At 45.3% G+C, this 19,554-nt stretch overlaps 1 protein-coding gene and 1 long non-coding RNA gene across 5 annotated transcripts; one reads left to right on the top strand and one right to left on the bottom strand.

Moving 5' to 3' along the window:
- Window positions 1-972: 972 nt before the first annotated feature.
- Window positions 973-15,889, bottom strand: SNRNP70 (small nuclear ribonucleoprotein U1 subunit 70). 4 transcript variants are annotated; one of them, XM_083583256.1, is made up of 10 exons: window positions 15,747-15,889; window positions 14,353-14,509; window positions 14,151-14,213; window positions 13,866-13,920; window positions 13,601-13,665; window positions 11,329-11,391; window positions 10,345-10,426; window positions 3,652-3,753; window positions 2,489-2,576; window positions 973-1,924 (listed from the first exon to the last, which is right to left on the bottom strand). In XM_083583256.1, the coding sequence occupies exons 2-10, from the start codon at window positions 14,497-14,499 to the stop codon at window positions 1,234-1,236; spliced, it is 1,356 nt and encodes a 451-aa protein (XP_083439382.1). In that variant the 5' UTR covers window positions 14,500-14,509; window positions 15,747-15,889; the 3' UTR covers window positions 973-1,233. The 4 variants fall into 4 exon arrangements, with proteins under 4 accessions (XP_083439382.1, XP_083439384.1, XP_083439385.1 ...); XM_083583258.1 differs by having other exon boundaries at window positions 973-1,888; window positions 15,747-15,888; XM_083583259.1 differs by having other exon boundaries at window positions 973-1,888; window positions 14,353-14,512; window positions 15,747-15,882.
- Window positions 15,890-16,000: 111 nt separating this feature from the next.
- On the top strand, window positions 16,001-19,554 carry LOC310748196. Its single transcript, XR_014541187.1, has 2 exons — window positions 16,001-16,870; window positions 19,367-19,554. It is a non-coding gene; the product is annotated as an uncharacterized lncRNA (long non-coding RNA).

Raw genomic sequence — 19,554 nt, 5'->3', positions numbered from 1 at the left:
AAAGTGCATGGAGAAGTACAGTGGTACCTTGGGTTAAGAACTTAATTCATTCTGGAGGTCCATTCTTAACCTGAAGCTGTTCTTAACCCGAGGCACCACTTTAGCTAATGGGGCCTCCTGCTGCTGGCCCACTGCCACCCGATTTCTGTTCTCATCCTGAAGCAAAGTTCTTAACCCGAGGTACTATTTCTGGGTTAGTGGAGTCTGTAACTTGAAGTGTCTGTAACCTGAAGCATCTGTAACCAGAGGTACCACTGTACTGGCAAAGATCTTGAAAGACAAGAGGGCTGGCTAAAACATGCCCAGTGAGTTGCAGGTATAAATCTTGTCGCCGTCCTTGGCCTATCACTTAGAATAAATTATCAAAAATAATTTTAAAATGCATACTTCTGAACATACAAATTGTGACAGTCAACTTTTCTTAGTGTAAAATCTGGATTACTTGGACACAGAACTAGTTTCTTTCAGTAGAAAATATACAGCCTTGACAACACTGGACCTAGACTTTCTTCCTATTGCTGGGCTCCAAATTAAATACTCCCAATCCTTGGCTTTTATCCACAACAAAACCTAAACTTCGTAAAGTACCTTCCTCACAGATGCCATCATTAGGCAGAGTCTAAATAAACTTGAGCTTAATTTCAGTGCAGGGATGAACCCTGCTTGCCTTTTGAAATACTTCCTCCTAACCTATTTTTAGCATTTGGTCACGAACTTCCTATTATACCACTCCTATAACTGAATTCACAGAATGAAGTTCTCACTGCCTTTCGGTTCATTTCCAACTTCTGCTGCTTCCCCCCTACTTTTCACTGCAAGCAAAAGGCTGAATCATTACTCCATTACCAGTAAAGGTTCCAGCAACAGTAATGCGTTTGACATATAACCAAGACCTTCTTTGTGGATCTCTGATCCGCCGACAACCTGGAATCCAGAAGAGCCTCTTTTTAAACATGTCCGTTCCAGACACACTTCACATGGAGAAGAAAACATTAACACCACTTTATTCTTGTTTAAAGAAAAATATCCAAATACACAAGGGATCTGTGGAAGGTTACATGTTAAGAAGAAATGGGGTAGGACAGGCAGAACTGAAACAGACTTACCCTTCTAAACAAAACCAGTTAAAATCAATTACATCAACTGGCTGATGGGACCTCATTGGTTAGGCAGCCCGGGAGACAAAAGCCTCACCTGACTGGACCACACGGGGTACGGAAGCGTCTCCATTCATCACTCCATTGGGGGCTCCATCATATATCCATTCTCAGTGGACAAATAACCATCAGCTGACTGCATGGATTCTTGGTCCAGGAACATATCCTGGCTGGTTTCTTCCAAGGCCTCTCCCATGCCATTGTCCTGCCCCCTCTCTTCCCGTTTCTCCCCTCCCCGCTCCCCCCGCTCCCGCTTGTGCTCCCTGTCCCGGTCCCTGTCTCTGTCCCTATCACGACGACGCTCTCTGTCACGATCCCTGTCTCTGTCTTTGTCGCGATGGCTGCGCCGCCGATCCCTCTCTCTATCCCTGTCCCTGTCCCTATCTCTGTCCCTGCCCTTCTCTTCCCCCACTTCGGGCTTCACCTCCAGCCCATCCACGCCCATCTCGCCAAGGGCGGCCTCATCAGGCGGGGCCTCAGCCACTTCTGGCAGCTCTTCCTTCTTGTCTCTATCCCGGTCCCGGTCCCGCTTGCGATCCCTGGAACGGCTGCGGCGCTTGCGCTCCCGGTCTTTATCCTTGCTGCGCTCCCGGCTGCGCTTCCGCTCATCTTTCTCTCGGCTCCGCGTCCGCCGCCGGCGCTCCCGGGATCGGCTGCGACGGCGTTCCCGCTCTTTGTCTCGGTCTCGGCTGCGGTCTCGGCGATCCCGCTCCCGTTCGCGGTCTCGATCCCTGTGAGCCGGGGTGGTGGTGAGGGGACAGAATGTACTTTCTCAAATGTCAAGTAATTGTCTTTAACTACTACTTTGGCACTGCACAATACAAGAGGAAACCCATGACTGAACACAGCATCTATACAAGGACACATCTGCACTACAAACCGGTTTAACTGTCATGTCTTCCATGGTCCAGCATTATAAAAAAGCAACACACAATAAAAGGCTTGCAATCCAAACTAGCTTAATCACAGAATCTGGTTTAATACCCTTATCTTTACAATCAAGTGGGGGGGGGGTTGAGACAAATTACACAAATCTAGTCAATCTGTCCCATTTTGTGTGTATTTGATTTTTAAGAGATACAAGAGGAGAGTCTGGCTGCAATTGAGAACTGTTCTGATTTTAAATGTTAGGATATTTGCTTTTGACTATAAGCCTGTAAGCCTTCTGTACATTTAGCACACAGTTGGTGCTAAGTAATACGTTGAATGGGAGCTGCCACCAATCATTCTCTTGTATTAGAAATGAAATTCCTACAACAGTGTAACTTTTTGAGGGGAGAGGGAGAATGGCAGTGATACCGCTCTGTTCTACTTTATGCAACTCAACTCACCTTTCATCGTATCGGGAGGTGTCATCCCGGCCTGAATGTCTGATGTTGACGTCAGCACCTCCTCGCCGGGTGCCACCGAGACCACCACCTGCAAAGGAGGGGAAAGAAGAAGAGCTTGGATTTGATATCCGCTTTATCACTACTCAAAGGAGTCTCAAAGCAGCTAACATTCTCCCTTCCCTTCCTCCCCTACAACAAACACTCTGTGAGGTGAGTGGGGCTGAGAGACTTCAGAGAAGTGTGACTAGCCCAAGGTCACCCAGCAGCTGCATGTGGAGAAGCAGAGACGCGAACCCGGTTAACCAGATTACGAGTCTACTGTTCTTAACCACTACACCACACTGACAATGTTGGGTCTTTCCAGGCTTGTTCACAATTAGAAGGCCAGGGCTGGAGGAAACATCGTCCTTCAGACTTGTATGCCCAGTGTGTGATGTTCTAGTTCTAATAGATCTTGCTTAAATTGAACTCATCAGAAACCAAGAGAGAGGGGAAAAGATCTCTCCTGGTTTCTGAGCCACATATGCAGTGAGAACAATTTCTCCTGCCTCGCAAAAAACATACAGAAAGCAGACCTTGCCAAATGATCAGAAGGAAGGATGAAAGCACCTTGGAACAGTTCACGTTCATCTTTCCAGAATCTGACTAAGAATTGACAAGTACCTCTGGCCCAACACAACAACCTTCAGAGAAAACATCAACAGATGCCTATCCAGCATTATTTTGAAAACTTCTCAAGCACAGGGGATTTCTCTACCTTTCAAAGGCATTTCTCCACTGGCAAACAGCTCCCACATGTAAGCAGGTTTTCAAAGAAACATTTAACTCAAGTCTACTTTCCTCTAGTTAAGACCTAACCATTCTTGGCCCACCCTCAGAAAACATTGGGAATAGCCACTTTAAGTACACAACTCCCTATGTTTCATTTTCCTTCTTTCTGGGCTGGACATATTTAGCTCCCTCAGTTTGTCTTCTAGATTGTTTGATCTCCACTTACTAAATGTCAACATCCTTGGTGGCCAGAATGCAGCAGTCCAGCAGCGCTGATGTCGGCCCCTCACCCCACCCCCCGCCAAGGCTTCTTGGGGCTTGCAACTATCGGGGACAAGGGTGGGGCAGAAAAATTGGCAGCAAGCACGGTATAGTTCTCTGCACACACTTACCAAGCCTGCGTGGGCGCCATCCCTTCACCGTGCGGCCTCTCTCTACGTCCACCAGCACCCGCCTGCCATCTATTTTTTTCCCATCGGCGTGCTTGTATGCCGCTGCAACAGATTAGGAGGGGTATCCAGGGGGGAGGGGAGGGCAAAGGGAACTGCCATTATCCGGACTGCACATCAACAAGCCCACCCGCCCCCAAAGACATATACCACACACACGAAGGATTCTGAAGGAGGCTCCCATGGCCCCGCTGCCCCGGGCGAGGGATTGCTCCACATCTGCTTGGGAAGCGTTGTCTCAAAGCTCGTCCTGAACACAAGAGCTTGCCTTGATTAAAGTAGCTGGGCAAAATCCACATCATTGTGGGAGTGGGTGGTGGGGACACAACCGGCAAGTAAACTTTATGGGCTGCCTGACCACAGCTGCCCCAGAGCCCCAGAGTTGTGGAGCAATCCCCAGCACCACCTCATAATGCAGCCCCCTGGCCTCTGCTGCAAAAAGAAGGAACGTTATTGAGCAGTCAAGACTCACGCTACATACATCACTTGCCCAGAAGGAAAAAGGCTGGGTACAGACAAGCAAGCCCTCCACCCCAGCCCTCCCAGCAAACCTCAGAGTGGGCCAAGCTCTGCTGCTTATTTGTACCCCCAGCCAGCCAGTCCCAAGGTTGGCCATGCCCCCAAACCCAACCCAAAAGCAAGAGTTCCTGCCATCAAAATAAATAAATAAATAAAAATGGGGGGGGGGGGACCAAACAGGTGAAGGGGAGGAGGGGAAGAGGGATATAGAAATGCTTTCTAGGTTACAGGGGAGTGAAAGGTCTGGCAGGGAAGGAAGAGGGTGGTACGCACAAGGAAAAACACTCAGGGAACTGGCTGGCACCCTCGCTCAACACTCCCAGCCCACTTTAACCCACTATCCGCCCCCCCCCGCCCTCACCCATGCCGCTTTCAAACCCACTGCAAATCTCTAGGACGACTTTAAGGGGAGAGGAAATGTTCTCAAGCCACTTGCTAAAGGAAGGGTGGGCGAGCACAGCTAACAAGTAAAAAGGAAATAAAAGCATTTACCTGGAGAAACTACTTACAAAACCATTGCAACTTTTAACTCCTCAAACTCACTGCATCGGGCTGCTAGCGCTGGGGCCCGAGGCGCAGCTCCCCCCTGCCCGGGAGCCCCCGGCTGGGGCGGTATTTTGGGTTTTGCATTTTAGCTGCTGAGCCGACCTTCCCTGCCTTACCTGTCTCAGCAGCGGAAGTCGGACACTCAGATCCCACCCCACCCTTGCCAGCCCCTCCCCAGTCCCCCCAGCGTCACCCCACTCCCCAAAACTACATAAAACTCTAAAGAGCTTGAAGATAGTTTATGCCTTAAGGGGTCCTTGCAAGCTTTGTGGCTCCCACACGCCACCACTCCTCAAATATACTAAAGGCACCTATATGTGGTCAATAATGCAGGCGTGGGCAGTAGGTCCCATGGTCAGTGAAGCAGCTCTAGACACTACCAGAGGACTTCAATCCACAAATTTCTGAAGTATTCCCTTTTAAAAACATGCCCATCACCAAATTCAGAGAGCCAAATGTTGCTATTGTTTATTATCAGTTATCAAAGTGCTGGGTGTCTTTTTAAAAAACAGAGCAAGATAGTTGACTGTATGTCTTTTTGGGGACACTTTCAGGAATGAAAATTTACTTTTATTGAACATGCACAGTTCAAAAGCATAGGGGAATGTGTGTACAGCGATTTTTAGATAAAAATGCACGGGCTGTATTTTGTTGGAAAGCACAACAAATTAACTATAATGGTTTAAAGCTAACCACGTGCATAAACTGTGCATTAGAGAAAAAATAAACACATTACCTTTATGCATGCACATTAAAAAGATAAGAGATAATCTCTCTCTTCAATGTGGGTACATAGGATTTTCCCCTTCCTCACTCATGCATATATGCTCAAGGAGGATATTCTCATATGCGTAACTGGAAAAAAAGGGTTGAAATTCCCTTCTTATAGAAACAAATGGCAAAAATCTTCTGATGTACATACATTTAATGGGAAAATATTACTTCAGAAAAAAAGACTTGGAAGCTCTCCATTTCAAGCAGAAGGTTCCGTGAAATAAAGAAAAAAGTACTGGCTCTAACTTACTATTGTACAAAACATTTTCACCTGTTCTGATTTCACCTGTTCTAAATCCTGATGCAACAGTACACAGCTGAAAAGCTCTGATTTTTTTTTTTTAAGTCCAAAAATCAGTTTCTTTGAAGGAGGATGTATTTTTCCAACGGTCTGCCATCCCCCTAACCTTCATTTAAAAAAACAGAACAAAAAGTGGAGATTGTTCAGCTACTAGAGAAAGCTGTGGAAGGTGGAGCTTGACAAGATCTTCATCGTCAAGTCAGGCTTTGTCCAATGACCAATGGCAAAGATGTCATCCTGGGCCTCGAAGCCCTGAGAATCAGAAGCCAGTCACAGTTTGGATCTTGGAGCACGATGACAGACCGCCACCCCCTACAAATTGAGTCTCCAAGTTAGCCTCATGGCTCATTTCCAAAATGGGCAGCCAGTGGACCAAAGTCAGCAAGGAGCAGCGTCCCTGCCCCCCATATTCACCACCATTTTATTGAAGATGGGAGACGAAGCTGGGCCTTTTCTCCAGTGAAGAGGTCAGTCCATGGTTGGGCGAGTCCCAGATTGCTTACCTGAAACCACCCTCTGCATTGCATCTTACCTTCCTGGGACGTTTTATAATTAAGCACAATGGCCCTAGCATAAAAATCCCCAAGTTTTTCTCAGGGCATTCAAGGGCTTTGAGCAGCAGCAGCTGACATGTTGGGGAAGCTCACCTAGAACAGCTCTGTTGTCACATTACAGTTAGGCCTGAAAAGTTACTATTCAAGCCCTTTCTGGTATCCCATCAATGACCAAGCCCTGGGTTTTCAAAGCTTTTCAATGCCAAGTTAGACCTTCAAACTTTTTTCTCTAGGAGAGGCCAGTTCACACGTTACTCTGGATAAATTGGTGAATTCATTTTTTCATACAGAAATCTCACCACAAAGAGATTCCTAATAATTCTTCATGCTTTCATGTGCTTGCACAATTAATAAGAGGCAAGGACACGCAGGGTGTGCATTTCCTTTCACTGTACCTCTCTCATCCTTTTTATAAGGGCACACCTTTATGAGAACAAATCAACAGGGAAGAATGTATAAGGAATCCCACCATCTTGTGACAAGATTGCTATGTAAAAGATGAGTATGAGACTCTCTGTAAGTAGCACTTACTTATCAGAATTTGGCAAAGTAACACTCTGCTCTGGATTGCTGGAGACACATAATCGCAATGCTGGGGAGGGAGCTTTCAGAATTTACCAAGTCCCTCAAGGTGCCAACAGCGAACACCTGTTAATCAGCACACTAAGCAGTTTATAGCTCCAATACTAAACTCATAGGCACTCTTGTTTTTTCCTGTTCTTTAACAGATCCAAGGGCAGCACTTACCGCTTTCCCCCTAGGATTCAGAGGTCAGCAGTTAAGTTTCAAGGGCAAAGGTGGGTTTTTCTTTGTTTAACTAACTTTCCAACCTTGTCAACAGTGCCCCAAAGCAAAGCAGAGGTGGACAGTATGTGCACATTGGCTTTTATGGCTATTTAGCGATATACTGCTGCCTTTGACATTCTAAATCTTGCCTTGCAGACGATGGCAAGCTGAAGGGCCCCATCTAAATCCTTATTAAGTTTCAATACTCCAAAGCTTAAAGGCCTCTGAAGGAACACATCCTTCCAACGTAAATACTGGGAGGCAACAGGATGGTCCTTTTCAGGTTTAAGTCCTGAATTTTACCAAGCCTCCCCCCACCTTGGCATTCCTAGCTATAGCCTGCATTAGGCAGGGTTGAGGGCTCCAAATACTACACAATTGAAAGATCTAAGCTAAAGGAGCCAGACAGAAAAGAAGATAACAAGAAAGAACAGCAAGGTATGTGTGATGTCTCTGAACTGCCTTCTCTAGCAATAATTAGGAACCCAAAAACAGTGGTATAGTTGCCTGCTTGCATGTGTTAAAACCCACAACGGGGGATCAACGATTTAGAACCTCTGTTGAGACAGACATCCCAACCGTGTCCCACTTGCAGGTCCCATTACGGCCTTGGCAAGCCCTGCAAGGGTAGCCAGAGGAATTACTCTACATAGCTTTGTGCTCCCACTCTTGCTAACTACCCAACCACCCATCAGCTTCTTAACTAAAAGCAGAGCTCAAATATCCTCAGTCCTGGTTCCTATCAATCGAAGAGCACAGGCATAAAAATGCACTCCCTCCTAAGAAACACACATCAGCCTACTCAGGGATTATGTACATTAACAGGAGCATCAAAAGATATTTGCCTCCAAGTTTGGCCAGGGGCAAGTTGCAGTGGCTCACGGTAAAATATTTTTAGTCAATGCAATTTCTGTACCTAGAACCAAAGCCAAAAGATTTAAAATGTAACTTGTGTAAGGCCCAGTGTGTCTCAATCTGATTCAAGTGTCCCAATAACTGGGAAGAATCCTCCATTCCACAAATGTACAATCTGTTAAAACTCTTAAATTCAAAACTGACTCAAGTGGTAGTTGATATAGATGTTTGCTCTCCCCTAATACAGCTGTGCAAATAATTGTTCAGAGGATGGCTTCCCATTCATTCCTAAGCTTACCAATACCACTCCACCTCTCACTGCTACCAGTCACTCCACTGCCCAGGCACCTAGTCCGGGTGTCTGTCCAAGACAGCCAGGTACACATGCTTTATGATGCTACCTTGTTTTCAAGATAGAATAATGGAGCTTATATGTGAGTGGCTCTATCCCTCTGGCACTGGAGGTGCGTCTTTGGGCAATTGTCACTGGCCACAAACATCAGGCAAGTGCTAAATTACAAAGCTACCTTAATATGCTGCAACTTGCTTTTACAGTATATAAGACAGAATGTTTAAGAATGATGTAGTCTAGGTTTCCCCACCTTTCCAAAGAGGACTAACAGAGCCCAGTCCTTTCCAAAGAGCACTAACACAATCTAACCCAGGTCTGCCAGGATATTTGGGAGCCTCGTATTAGCATCAGACTTTACCATCGCTTGTGTCTACACTATTAATGTAAGCAGTGATTGAAGGTGGAAAGATTAACATTCTCATGACGATTTCAGAAAGTGACCTCAAATACTGTGATGCTTTCTGATGTGTGTTAATGATTGAGAGGAAGCATTTTGGTCTAGCCAGTCTGAAAAGGACTGAGGAGCCCCTACCTACTTGGGGCAAACATAGTAAAATGATATTTTTGAAATAATTCTCACTCGCCAACTGTTTCTGCCTGCGTTGTTTAATGATTGCCAATCCAGCCTCACAGACTGAAGAGCGTAAAACAGCACATGTGTGTCTTGGAGAGGGAGGGTTCACTCAGGATATTTGAGCCCTACTGGAGAGGGCTGACCTATTATTATTATTATTCCCTCCCTCCCCATTATATTTATGCTGCAAAATGTTAAGGCCAACAACCAAGCGTAAGGAACCCATTTCTCCTTCTCCTTCCACACAGCAAGAGAACAGCGCAGAAGCCAGAAGAGAAACATATTACTCTTCCTTCCTTCCTTCCCTCCACCCCACCTCCACACTAAGTCATGTCACCTAGCATCTGCCTTTGACCTGGCTTGTGTATAGAAGTGTGTTGGGTACTGCGGTTTCTTACCAATTATACAAACCCTTATACCAACCATACAATGAGATGTTGTAAAGGGGAAGCATAAGGATCAGCTGCAAGCCAGCAGTGGCAATAGCCATCAGAAAGGTGGCTGCAGTGACAATAAGAACACAGAATTAATACACCCCGCTCACAACACGCCTCTCAACAACAGCATCTTTTCAAAACACAGCTACAGGTCAAAGTTACACTTGCTTTAGAAGAACTACTTCTTCACAGCATTCATTCTCCCTCTTTAAAAAAAATTAACAGAAAGGAGATGGGCAACAGTTCAGTGTGTAGGGGCAGCCTTTATGACCCTGCTGGGTTCTGCAATGCAAGCAGGAACTCCAGCCTGCCCAAAAAGATGCTGGCATGACTAGTTAGTTGCCCACCCTCGGTCTACAGGGTTCCCCCCAACACAAGGGAATCTTGAGGGGTAAAGATGAGAGCTGTTGAACTGTTGCCTGTTACTTTAGCATACACACGCGCACGCACACACATTGCATTTGTAGCACCCCAGCTACGTTAATTTCTTTTTTCAGAACTAGACAAAGAGATGGAAGTGATGCTCTTGAAAGAGAGCAAGCCTACCTAGAGTAAAACTGAGATTCCCAAGTCCAAACCCTACATGAATGACTGAATGACAAAATATATAGGGAGAAGAGGGTAAAACTTCCTCCCTTCTGGATTCTACTGTTGATGTGAATGGAAGGATTCTCTCCCCCGCCTCCCCCTCACTTTCTATTATTGGTATGACTGGAAGGGTCCTCACTCGGAAACCCAACAGGGCCAGATTAACGGAACTTGGGTGCTTGCCAAACCAAGCCAGGCTCCCCCACTCTGTACTTACCTGTTGGGGGGAGCCCAAGCCCTCAAATAACTCAAGGGCTTTGAAAAAACATGCTTTTGTAATAGAAAAACTAATTTATAAAAAGACAAAACACACAAATCATAAAAACATCCCAGAAAACTATTGTACTTACAGTGCATGTCACGCTCATGTTCGTATTCAATGAAGGCGTAGCCACGTGGCTTGCCGGAGTGCTTATTGTACACCATGTAGATCTGGAATGGAATTGAAATGGCAGCAAGGGTTAACTGGTTAAATGTATAGCCCTAATACCTTCTTAGGACCCAAATGAAGTCCATCTCCTTATAAAACCCCATCATTTGAGACCACAAAGAGGAAAATGATCAGTACACATTCAACTCTCGGCTTCTTGGCTGACCATGCCTGCTATGGTGTAATTAGAGGGGCATTTCTGCAATAAAAAGATACCTAAGTGATACAGGAAGCTCCAGATTCCAAAGCCCACATTACATCTTGTGTGAACGAAGCCTAGAAATTCCCACTGTGCCCTCTATATAGAGTAGCTGTGAGAGCACTAGAGAAATGAGGAAATGATAGCAGAGAGATGAGGAACGTAGAAATCTCAGGGAACAAGTTCTGTCTTCCGTGTTTAAAAAAAAAGAACAGTGCTTCAATGAGTTCAGAGATAGAAACAGCTTTTTCCCAGGGGTCACTTGCACATCTACATCTCTCCACCCCAGCATTGTAAATGTCTTTGATAAAATGATGTGAGAGACAGGAGGCACTGGAAAGATAGCAGTGTTAAAATCAAGTTGGTTTATCCTAAACCACAGAACTAGAGATATGTTCCAAATATATAAAGTGCTTCTGATAAGTCAGAAGCATTTGAATGCAAAACAATTATCTTTGAAATGAAGTAAAATGATGCGGGAAGAAAATGAAGATTAAAACTTACTCTCTTAGAAAGAGGTAAACGGGGATTAAAACAATGAAATTAGGGCAGAAACCACTCCACCCACCCACCCCAAAATACTGGGCTACACAATTCATCACTGGAAAATATGGTGATTATTATGTTCAACAAATTATTATCTAACAGCTATTGAATTGTATTGATTGATTGCCAAACAGATCCAAAAATAACCTTTCTACTTACTCTTTTGATAGGGCCATAAACTTCAAACTCCCGCCTCAGCTTGGATTCTGTTGTGTCATAGTTCTGCAAGGAAAATGGGAAATCAAATAAGGAGCAGGCATAGAGATTATAACTGGTAGTTGTTTTTGTTTTGTTTTGCAGATCTGACTTAAAAGACATAAACAAACTGACAGGCAAAGATCACAGAAGCAGTTAAAGGTTCGCAGAAGAGAACCCATTTCCCCCCTCAAAGAGCAATATTATATTTGATGCAGACTGCATGCTACACAATACAGTATGCACAAATTCTGAAATACCTACCCTGGGAACCCTTCTGTTACTTTCTCATTTATATGCATATGAAATAAAACTTTACCAATCTGCATAGCTTTTCAGCCAGACTATTTGAATTCCAACTATTCATTGTGGCTCCAGATTCTTCCACAATTTTTTTTGAAATCACTGCCCTCACCAAATAACCAATTAAGGTCCTAATTTTCAGACCATCATTATTATTATTTAAAAACAAATGTAATATTTATTTATGGGGATTTCATAATTTGTTGGCTTAGTTGTTTTGAAAATTTCCTCAAATATCTCATCCCTTATGACATGTCCACCACATGTGTTTGAAATACTGTTTGTCTTAAAACCTCTACAACATAATGCTGATGCATTGTTGTGAAAATAAGAAAGTCCTAAGGGAGTTAATTATCATTTTTGTGTTACCCATTTTTGTGTTACCCAGCTCTACCTCTCTTTCAAATCAGAACCAGTGAAGGCGGTGAAGGTCCTGTGTGAGTGCCTGGAGGCAGTTGGAGGATGGATGGCGGCTAATGGATTGAGGTTGAATCCTGACAAGACAGAAGTACTGTTTTTGGGGGACAGGGGGCGGGCTGGTGTGGAGGACTCCCTGGTCCTGAATAGGGTAACTGTGCCCCTGAAGGACCAGGTGCGCAGCCTGGGAGTCATTTTGGACTCACAGCTGTCCATGGAGGCGCAGGTCAATTCTGTGTCCAGGGCAGCTGTCTACCAGCTCCACCTGGTACGCAGGCTGAGACCCTACCTGCCCGCGGACTGTCTTGCCAGAGTGGTGCATGCTCTGGTTATCTCCCGCTTGGACTACTGCAATGCGCTCTACGTGGGGCTACCTTTGAAGGTGACTCGGAAACTACAACTAATCCAGAATGCGGCAGCTAGACTGGTGACTGGGGGCAGCCGCCGAGACCATATAACACCGGTCTTGAAAGACCTACATTGGCTCCCAGTACGTTTCCGAGCACAATTCAAAGTGCTGGTGTTGACCTTTAAAGCCCTAAACGGCCTCGGCCCAGTATACCTGAAGGAGCGTCTCCACCCCCATCATTCTGCCCGGATGCTGAGGTCCAGCGTCGAGGGCCTTCTGGCGGTTCCCTCATTGCGAGAAGCAAAGCTACAGGGAACCAGGCAGAGGGACTTCTCGGTAGTGGCGCCTGCCCTGTGGAACGCCCTCCCATCAGATGTCAAAGCGATAAATAACTACCTGACATTCAGAAGACATCTTAAGGCAGCCCTGTTCAGGGAAGTTTTTAATCTGTGATTTTAGTGTATTTTTGGTTTCTATGGAAGCCGCCCAGAGTGGCTGGGGAAACCCAGCCAGATGGGCGGGGTACAAATAATAAATTATTATTATTATTATTATTATTATTATTATTATTATTATTATCCCAGTCCCGTTTCCCAGACTTTTCTTAACTCTTCAGGTGATTGCATGTCCATTGTATTAAGAACTAATGCAAACTGGAAACTAGCCCTTTACATCTTTGTCACTTCTAAAATTATCTTCTCATACTGACCCGGGTCTCTGGTTGCTTGTCCCATAATGTGGGGCAATCTGAAAATGATCCTACTTGCTACCATGAAAGCCATACAATGTTGGGATGGTGTAGTTAATGCTTCCACTGCTCCCTAGAGCCACATTCCCATGTAAAATGCCAATAGTTTATGAAGCTTAGCCCGTTTCTGTGATTCAGAAATGGCCCCAAGAAAATCATGTATTGCGATGAATGGGGCGATCCCTGGCACGAGGGGTTCTTTGTGCTCTTTCCGTACTTTTAACACTACCTTAAAAGCTGTGCCATAATTTTTAATCCTGGTTTTTATAAGTTTATTTACATAGGAAAGTACTGTTGGCAATGGTGGAAACTGCTAAAGCAGCTGTTTGTTTCCATCTGTAATCTAACCTCTCTTACTGGTAAGGACACTAACAATTTATTTTAAACAAAGTGTTGGCAGAAGGAAGAAGGTAACTTACAACTCTGGCCACAAAGAGAGTCTTGAAGGCATCTCCCTGAGCATTGGGATCATTGTGAGGGTCCCCTGATTGGAAGAAGAATAAGGTAACGGATAAGAAATGAAGGAAAAGGGGGGGGTGTTGTTTGTTCTTTCACACATGTGAACATTAGGCCCATCTTAAGAGGAATCAATGAAACATTGAATTCATTCATGGTTAAAGACCAAAAGTGGTGCGACTTTCACAAAGTTCATTCCTTCTCCCATTGCTCCTCTCTCTGACTTACACATCTTCAGCTCAGTCTCAACCTCTTGTTGCCGGCGTTCAATCTTCTCTCGCCTCTGCAAGGAAAGGTGTCAAGGACAGAATATTACCTTCCAGTTCAGATTAACTACCCGAAGAAAAACATCCCTTTGAAAGCAATAGGGACCCACAAACCTCAGCTTCTAAGGAAGAAAGCTACTAACAAACAGTCAAGGGTGGAACCTGAGGCGTTCCCCCATGTAATCTAGGAATCCTGGATCAGAGTTACTGTTGCAATAACCCACAAATTGCTATGCCCCGTACATACCTTCCGTTCCATTCGTTCCTCACGCGTCTCTGCGCGGGTAGGAGGAGGAGCATCACGTGGGTCCTGTAAGAGAAAGAGCTCATTTTTAATAAAGGACAAAGTGTTGAGAAATAAAAAGCTGCTCTTGCAACAGCCAAATTCTGCAGGCACTAGCCAACATTCTAACAAATTACAAATCAGGCCAATTCTTAAAAGTACTTACCTCAAATTCTCGAATGTAGGGGGCAATGCCACTGTAGGGCTGATTATGGTGCTTCTCATGGGGTAGTTTCTCCAGAGGAGGTAGGTAGGGTATAGGATCACGGGGGGCAAATAGCGCCAACAAATTTGGGGGCAGGAATTGCGTCATCTTGGAAAACCTGCTACACATAAGAGAAAGAACAGACAGTTTGAGAACAGGATAAAGACAGCTGGTGCAGACATTCCCTAAGAAGTTCTTAACATGGCTCAAGAACTGTTAGTAATCCACACCCATGCACAAATCAGTTATAAAAAAACACCACTTCTGAACATCAAAGGTTGGAAGCTGGGCTTATAGTACAATCCTGTCCATTCACTCAGAAGTAAATCATACTAAGCTCAACCCACTATCTCTCAGGCTCCCTCCTCCATACACGACACCTCTCTTATCAGCTAGTGCAGCAGAGAGTAGTGTTGCAATACTATACACACGCATCTGGGAGTAAGTAGACCCACAGAATGCCACTGGTAAGAGACTGCTTCAAAGAAGGAAGTCCTGTTTTGAATCTGCTCCGATCTGAGGCCTGCTCCAGACATGCAGCGAATGGGTGGGTGGGTGGGTGGGAAGGGGGTAGAGTGGACTGTACCATTCCACATTGCAAGTGGGCAATTTATTACTGTCCAGTGCTCTTCGGGGCCCCTTCCCCCTGCGTACAAAACCACTTGCGAGGAGTGAAAACACGCACGCAAGCAAGAGAACTTTTATAGACCAAACCGCTCTCTCTCTACAATGCACAGCTCTTCCCATCTCCGTTTTCACAATGCAGGAGAGCATTCAAAGAACGTGAGCCCACACATACGCACACCTGCAGTTTGAAGTGGTACAGTCCGTTCCACCACCTTAGCCCTCCCCGTCCCGTGCCCCCCCCCGCCTCATAATGCATTGGTAGAGGCCTCAGAAAGTGGCCTTATGGAGGGGGATGGGAAATAACCATATGGTGACCTACCTTGCAGGGCTGCAGTAGAAGCAGACACAGCACTTAAGTGCAGTGTTTTGAGAACGATGTGAATACAGTACCGCAGTTATTACTATTATTATTATTATTATCCCAGGAGGCTCCTGGATCCCTCCCCCTCTTCACCCAGAATCACAGCCTCCCCTCTCCCTCCTTTTTTGTAATCAACCTTTGCTTCTCTGCCCCCCCTCATAAAATCGCTGCCCTTTAACCTCCCCCCCCCCAAAACACCCGTTATTCCCAAGCCCCTCCCCTCTGGCCCAACCGCACACAGACACGCGCGCGACAAATGGGGGGGGGTAGAAAAACACCACAACCCCACTTCTTCCTCTCACACAGCGCCCCCCCCCCACAGTTACTGCCCCCCGCCCCTGGGCTGCGACCACGCTCCCTCACGTACTCGCCGCCTCTCTTTCACTGCGGTGGGCCGTGGGCGCTCTTTCCCTCAGCTGCCTCGGCGCCCGCCGCCGCCGCCTCAGGCTGGGCCTAGTCCCTGCTGCCTCTGCGCATGCTCAGCCTCCAACATCCAACCAACCAACCAGTCCCCCGCCTCCTCCAGTCAGCATGTCCAGATCCTTACGCGGCCGGCTCTTCTTTACCGCCTTTTTAAAAACGCGGTGATCCCTCCGCGCGAGTTTTACGGTTGGAAGAAGCTGAGGGGAGGCGCGGGTGGGGGAAGGGCTAGGGAAGTAGTCCTGTTAAGAAGAATAAAATGTTATGTATTAGGTGCGCTGAGGCCATTCGAGGGTGGGCGAAGGTTTGGAGTGTATCGCCTCGGGGCTATAGAGGGGAAGCTGCACATTTTGAATGTTTCTCCTCTGAGGAGTTTTAACACCCCACCAAAAACAAAAACCCGCTCCAAAGTCCATGTGGCATTTTGCTACCTTGAACCTTTCCTCCTGACGCGACAAAAACCCGCGCGCAGGAAAGCTTCCGTTGCTGGCGCATGTAAACGTGCCTGTGGTAAATCTCACGTGGAAGGGAGTTCCGTCGGTTACTTCTGGCCAGAAGGACGACTAGAAGTCATTTCGCCCAGATTTTCCTGATCATGTTGAATACAGAGGGCAGGGGCAATCTTTTCCCACCCTCAGATTTGGTGCAAGAAGCTGTTTTTCGTTTAGCACCACATAGAAAAAAGTGTTCACCGATTAAAGTAGGGTGGTTAAAGTTAGATTAAGGTGCAGTCTTGGGAAGAAAGCCACACTAAAGGGAGGAGCAGTCTAGTTTCTCACAAAAAAAGAATAGGACCTGTTCATTTTGCCTCATCTCTCAGGTTCTACAAAGACCAGAAACCTTTTTTATTATTATTAAATATAATGGTACCTAGGAGCCAGTATAATGGTTCGAATGCTGGACTTTTCCCACTTTTGAGCCATGAAGCTCACAGGATGACCTTGAGTCTCTCAGCCTGACCTACCTCAGAGGATCGTCGTGAGGATAAAATGGGGAGAGGGAGAACCATGGACACCACCTTTGCACCTTTATGCCAGCAGTTCTCAGGGACAGGAGTTTCATGGTGCCAGTGTAAGTAACCTTTGCTGCATTGCAATGCTGCAAAATGAAAATAAAGCTCCAGATTCCAAGTTCGTTCCTGCATTGGAGTGGGTTAGACTAGATGACCCCAGGGGTCCCTTCCAACTCTAAGATTCTATTATTCTATGTCATCATCACCACACAACAAGCCCACACAAGGCAGCAGCTGCACATATATGCTGCCCTTGAAGCTGTCCCAGAAACTCCAGCGGGTACAGAATGCTGCAGCGAGGCTCCTCACGGGGTCTCTGCCATGGGAGCATATTCACCCAGTGCTTTTCAAGCTGCACTGGCTCCCGGTGGAGTACAGGGTCAGATTTAAGGTGCTGCTTTTGACCTTTAAAGCCCTTCACGGCCTAGGACCCTCGTACCTACGGGACTGCCTCTCCTGGTATGCCCCACGGAGAGCCTCAAGGTCCATAAATAACAACACCCTAGTGGTCCCAGGCCCTAAGGAAGTTAGATTGGCCTCAACCAGAGCCAGGGCCTTTTCAACTCTGGCTCCGGCCTGGTGGAATGCTCTGCCCTCTGCCTCATGAGACCAGGGCCCTGCAGGATCTGATTTCTTTCCGCAGGGCCTGTAAGACAGAGTTGTTCCGCCTGGCTTTTGGCTTGGAGCCAATTTGATTCCCTCCCTCCCTCTCTTTTTTCTTTTCCTTCTCCTCCTGCGATGAGGCTACATTTTAATATTTTAATGTTCCATTATTTTAATGTTGTATTTTATTTTTGTTTTTAAGTTGTAATCATTCATCTTGTTTTTATTATTGCTTGTAAGCCGCTCTGAGCCCGGCTTTGGCTGGGGAGGGCGGGGTATAAATAAAAAATTATTATTATTATTATAAACACAGACATGAACCCAAGTTAGGGTAAGTGAACAGGACAGATCAAATTTCATTTGGGGAGTAGGATAGTGTCTAGCAGGCAAACCAAAGCAATAACAGGAAAGGGAAACGAGACCCTTCTCCAGCTCACAACCATGATCATCATAAATTTTATAAATTTTATATATCCCATCCATATGATTGGGCTGCCACAGTCATTTTGGGTGGCATCCAACAAAAATACAAATACAGCTTTTTTAAAAAATAATAATCAAACATTAAAAGCTTCCCAAAACAGCTCACCAGAACCTCAATTGCTGCACAGCAGCTTGCAGAAAGGAATATATCTGAAGTGAATTGACTGGCAGCAGGTGGCACTGTTAGATAGTGAATGTTTCAGAAATACTCATCAGAAGACAATCTGCCTGCTTGTGTAAGGTGAAAGAAAGCAGTAATACATAACTTTTCAAGATTTCTTTTCTTGCCTTTATTGGCATAAGTTAAAACAGTAAAATCATAAAAATCATACAAAGTCATCCAAATACACTGATAATCCAAACACAAACAATATATAAAAGACTAGATAACCACCATTGAATAAATTGGGCAACTTTAGATTTAGCTTTAAAGATCTTGGCTAAGTACCCCAAAACAATCTTGGTAGTTTTGGGAGTATCATCCCTCAGGAAATACTGGATTATAGACTCTTTGCAAATCAATATTTTGAGCTGTAAGGGAGTTGGTAGGAGATTTCTGCGATGGGTGTTGAGAAGAGGGCAATCCAAAATTATGTGATGTATTGGTGTTTTCTTACTACAGGAACAGAATCTGATCTGGAAGGGGATTTTTTGAAACCTTCCAAACAATACAGATGAGGGGAATGCATTTAGACGAGTTAGCATAAAAGCTCTGCTATACGATGGAGTATCTAAATTATAAAAGTAATTAGGCATTACTCCATGGTGGGGCTGCAATCCTTTTCAAGACTCCAAGAGATATGGTGAACCTGCTCTCCTTGAAATATGGATGTAAATTGAACGCTGAAAACATTTCAGAGTTAAACCCTTGTCTCTTTTAACAATCCACAGTACACTGAAAGGTGTGGCCATAAACAGGGCAGAGAAACAGTTTGAAAGTGTCAGCTCCAGATACCCTGTTCCCCTCATGGCCTAAAGCTGCACAGAGCAAAAGGGCTGAATGTCAAGGCTCACAGCATACTAAGAGCTAGTGTTCTATGTAAGTAGGCGTGATTGCAAGGGCACAACACAAAGACAACTGGAGGCCTCATGGATGATGATATTGTGCTCACAACCATTACAAGTTAAGGAAACACAGCTGTCTGTGGTATACCTTGGATGGGGCAGAACAGACCAGATTCTTTAGACCAGTGTGTGTAAAACACACCCAGAAGCCTTTAATCCTTTTTCTTACTGCAGGGATGGGGAACCTGTGGCTCTCCAGATGATGCTTACAAACCACTTACACACGTGTTGCTATGAGAAATTCACACTAAAATCCTGATGCTCTTTAAAATTTTTTATTGAATATAAGAAGAAAAACAAACAATAACAGGAACAGACATAAAGACCCCCCAAACCCTCCTGCCAATGGTACAATGGTACATTGTAATAAATTCAAGTTTTCACATCATCTTTTGTTTCTACAGCATAAAGGGTAGAGCACAAAGTCTGAGCAGCAGTCAGTTCATCATTCACAAAGAAAGAAAAGTTATTTTTCCTGAAAGGAGATGTAGTCTGTAATTACAACATCCAAATTTGCAATGCTGCTGCTGATAATCAGTCTGTAAGTCCAGTATTGTTGGTGTATGTAATAAATTGCCAAAATGCTGATGAA

Source organism: Podarcis filfolensis (genome assembly GCF_964270895.1).
Source record: "Podarcis filfolensis genome assembly, chromosome: 13".
Lineage (NCBI taxonomy): Eukaryota > Metazoa > Chordata > Lepidosauria > Squamata > Lacertidae > Podarcis > Podarcis filfolensis.
Note: the sequence above shows the minus strand (reverse complement) of the source record. Positions and strands in the feature narration are given on the sequence as shown.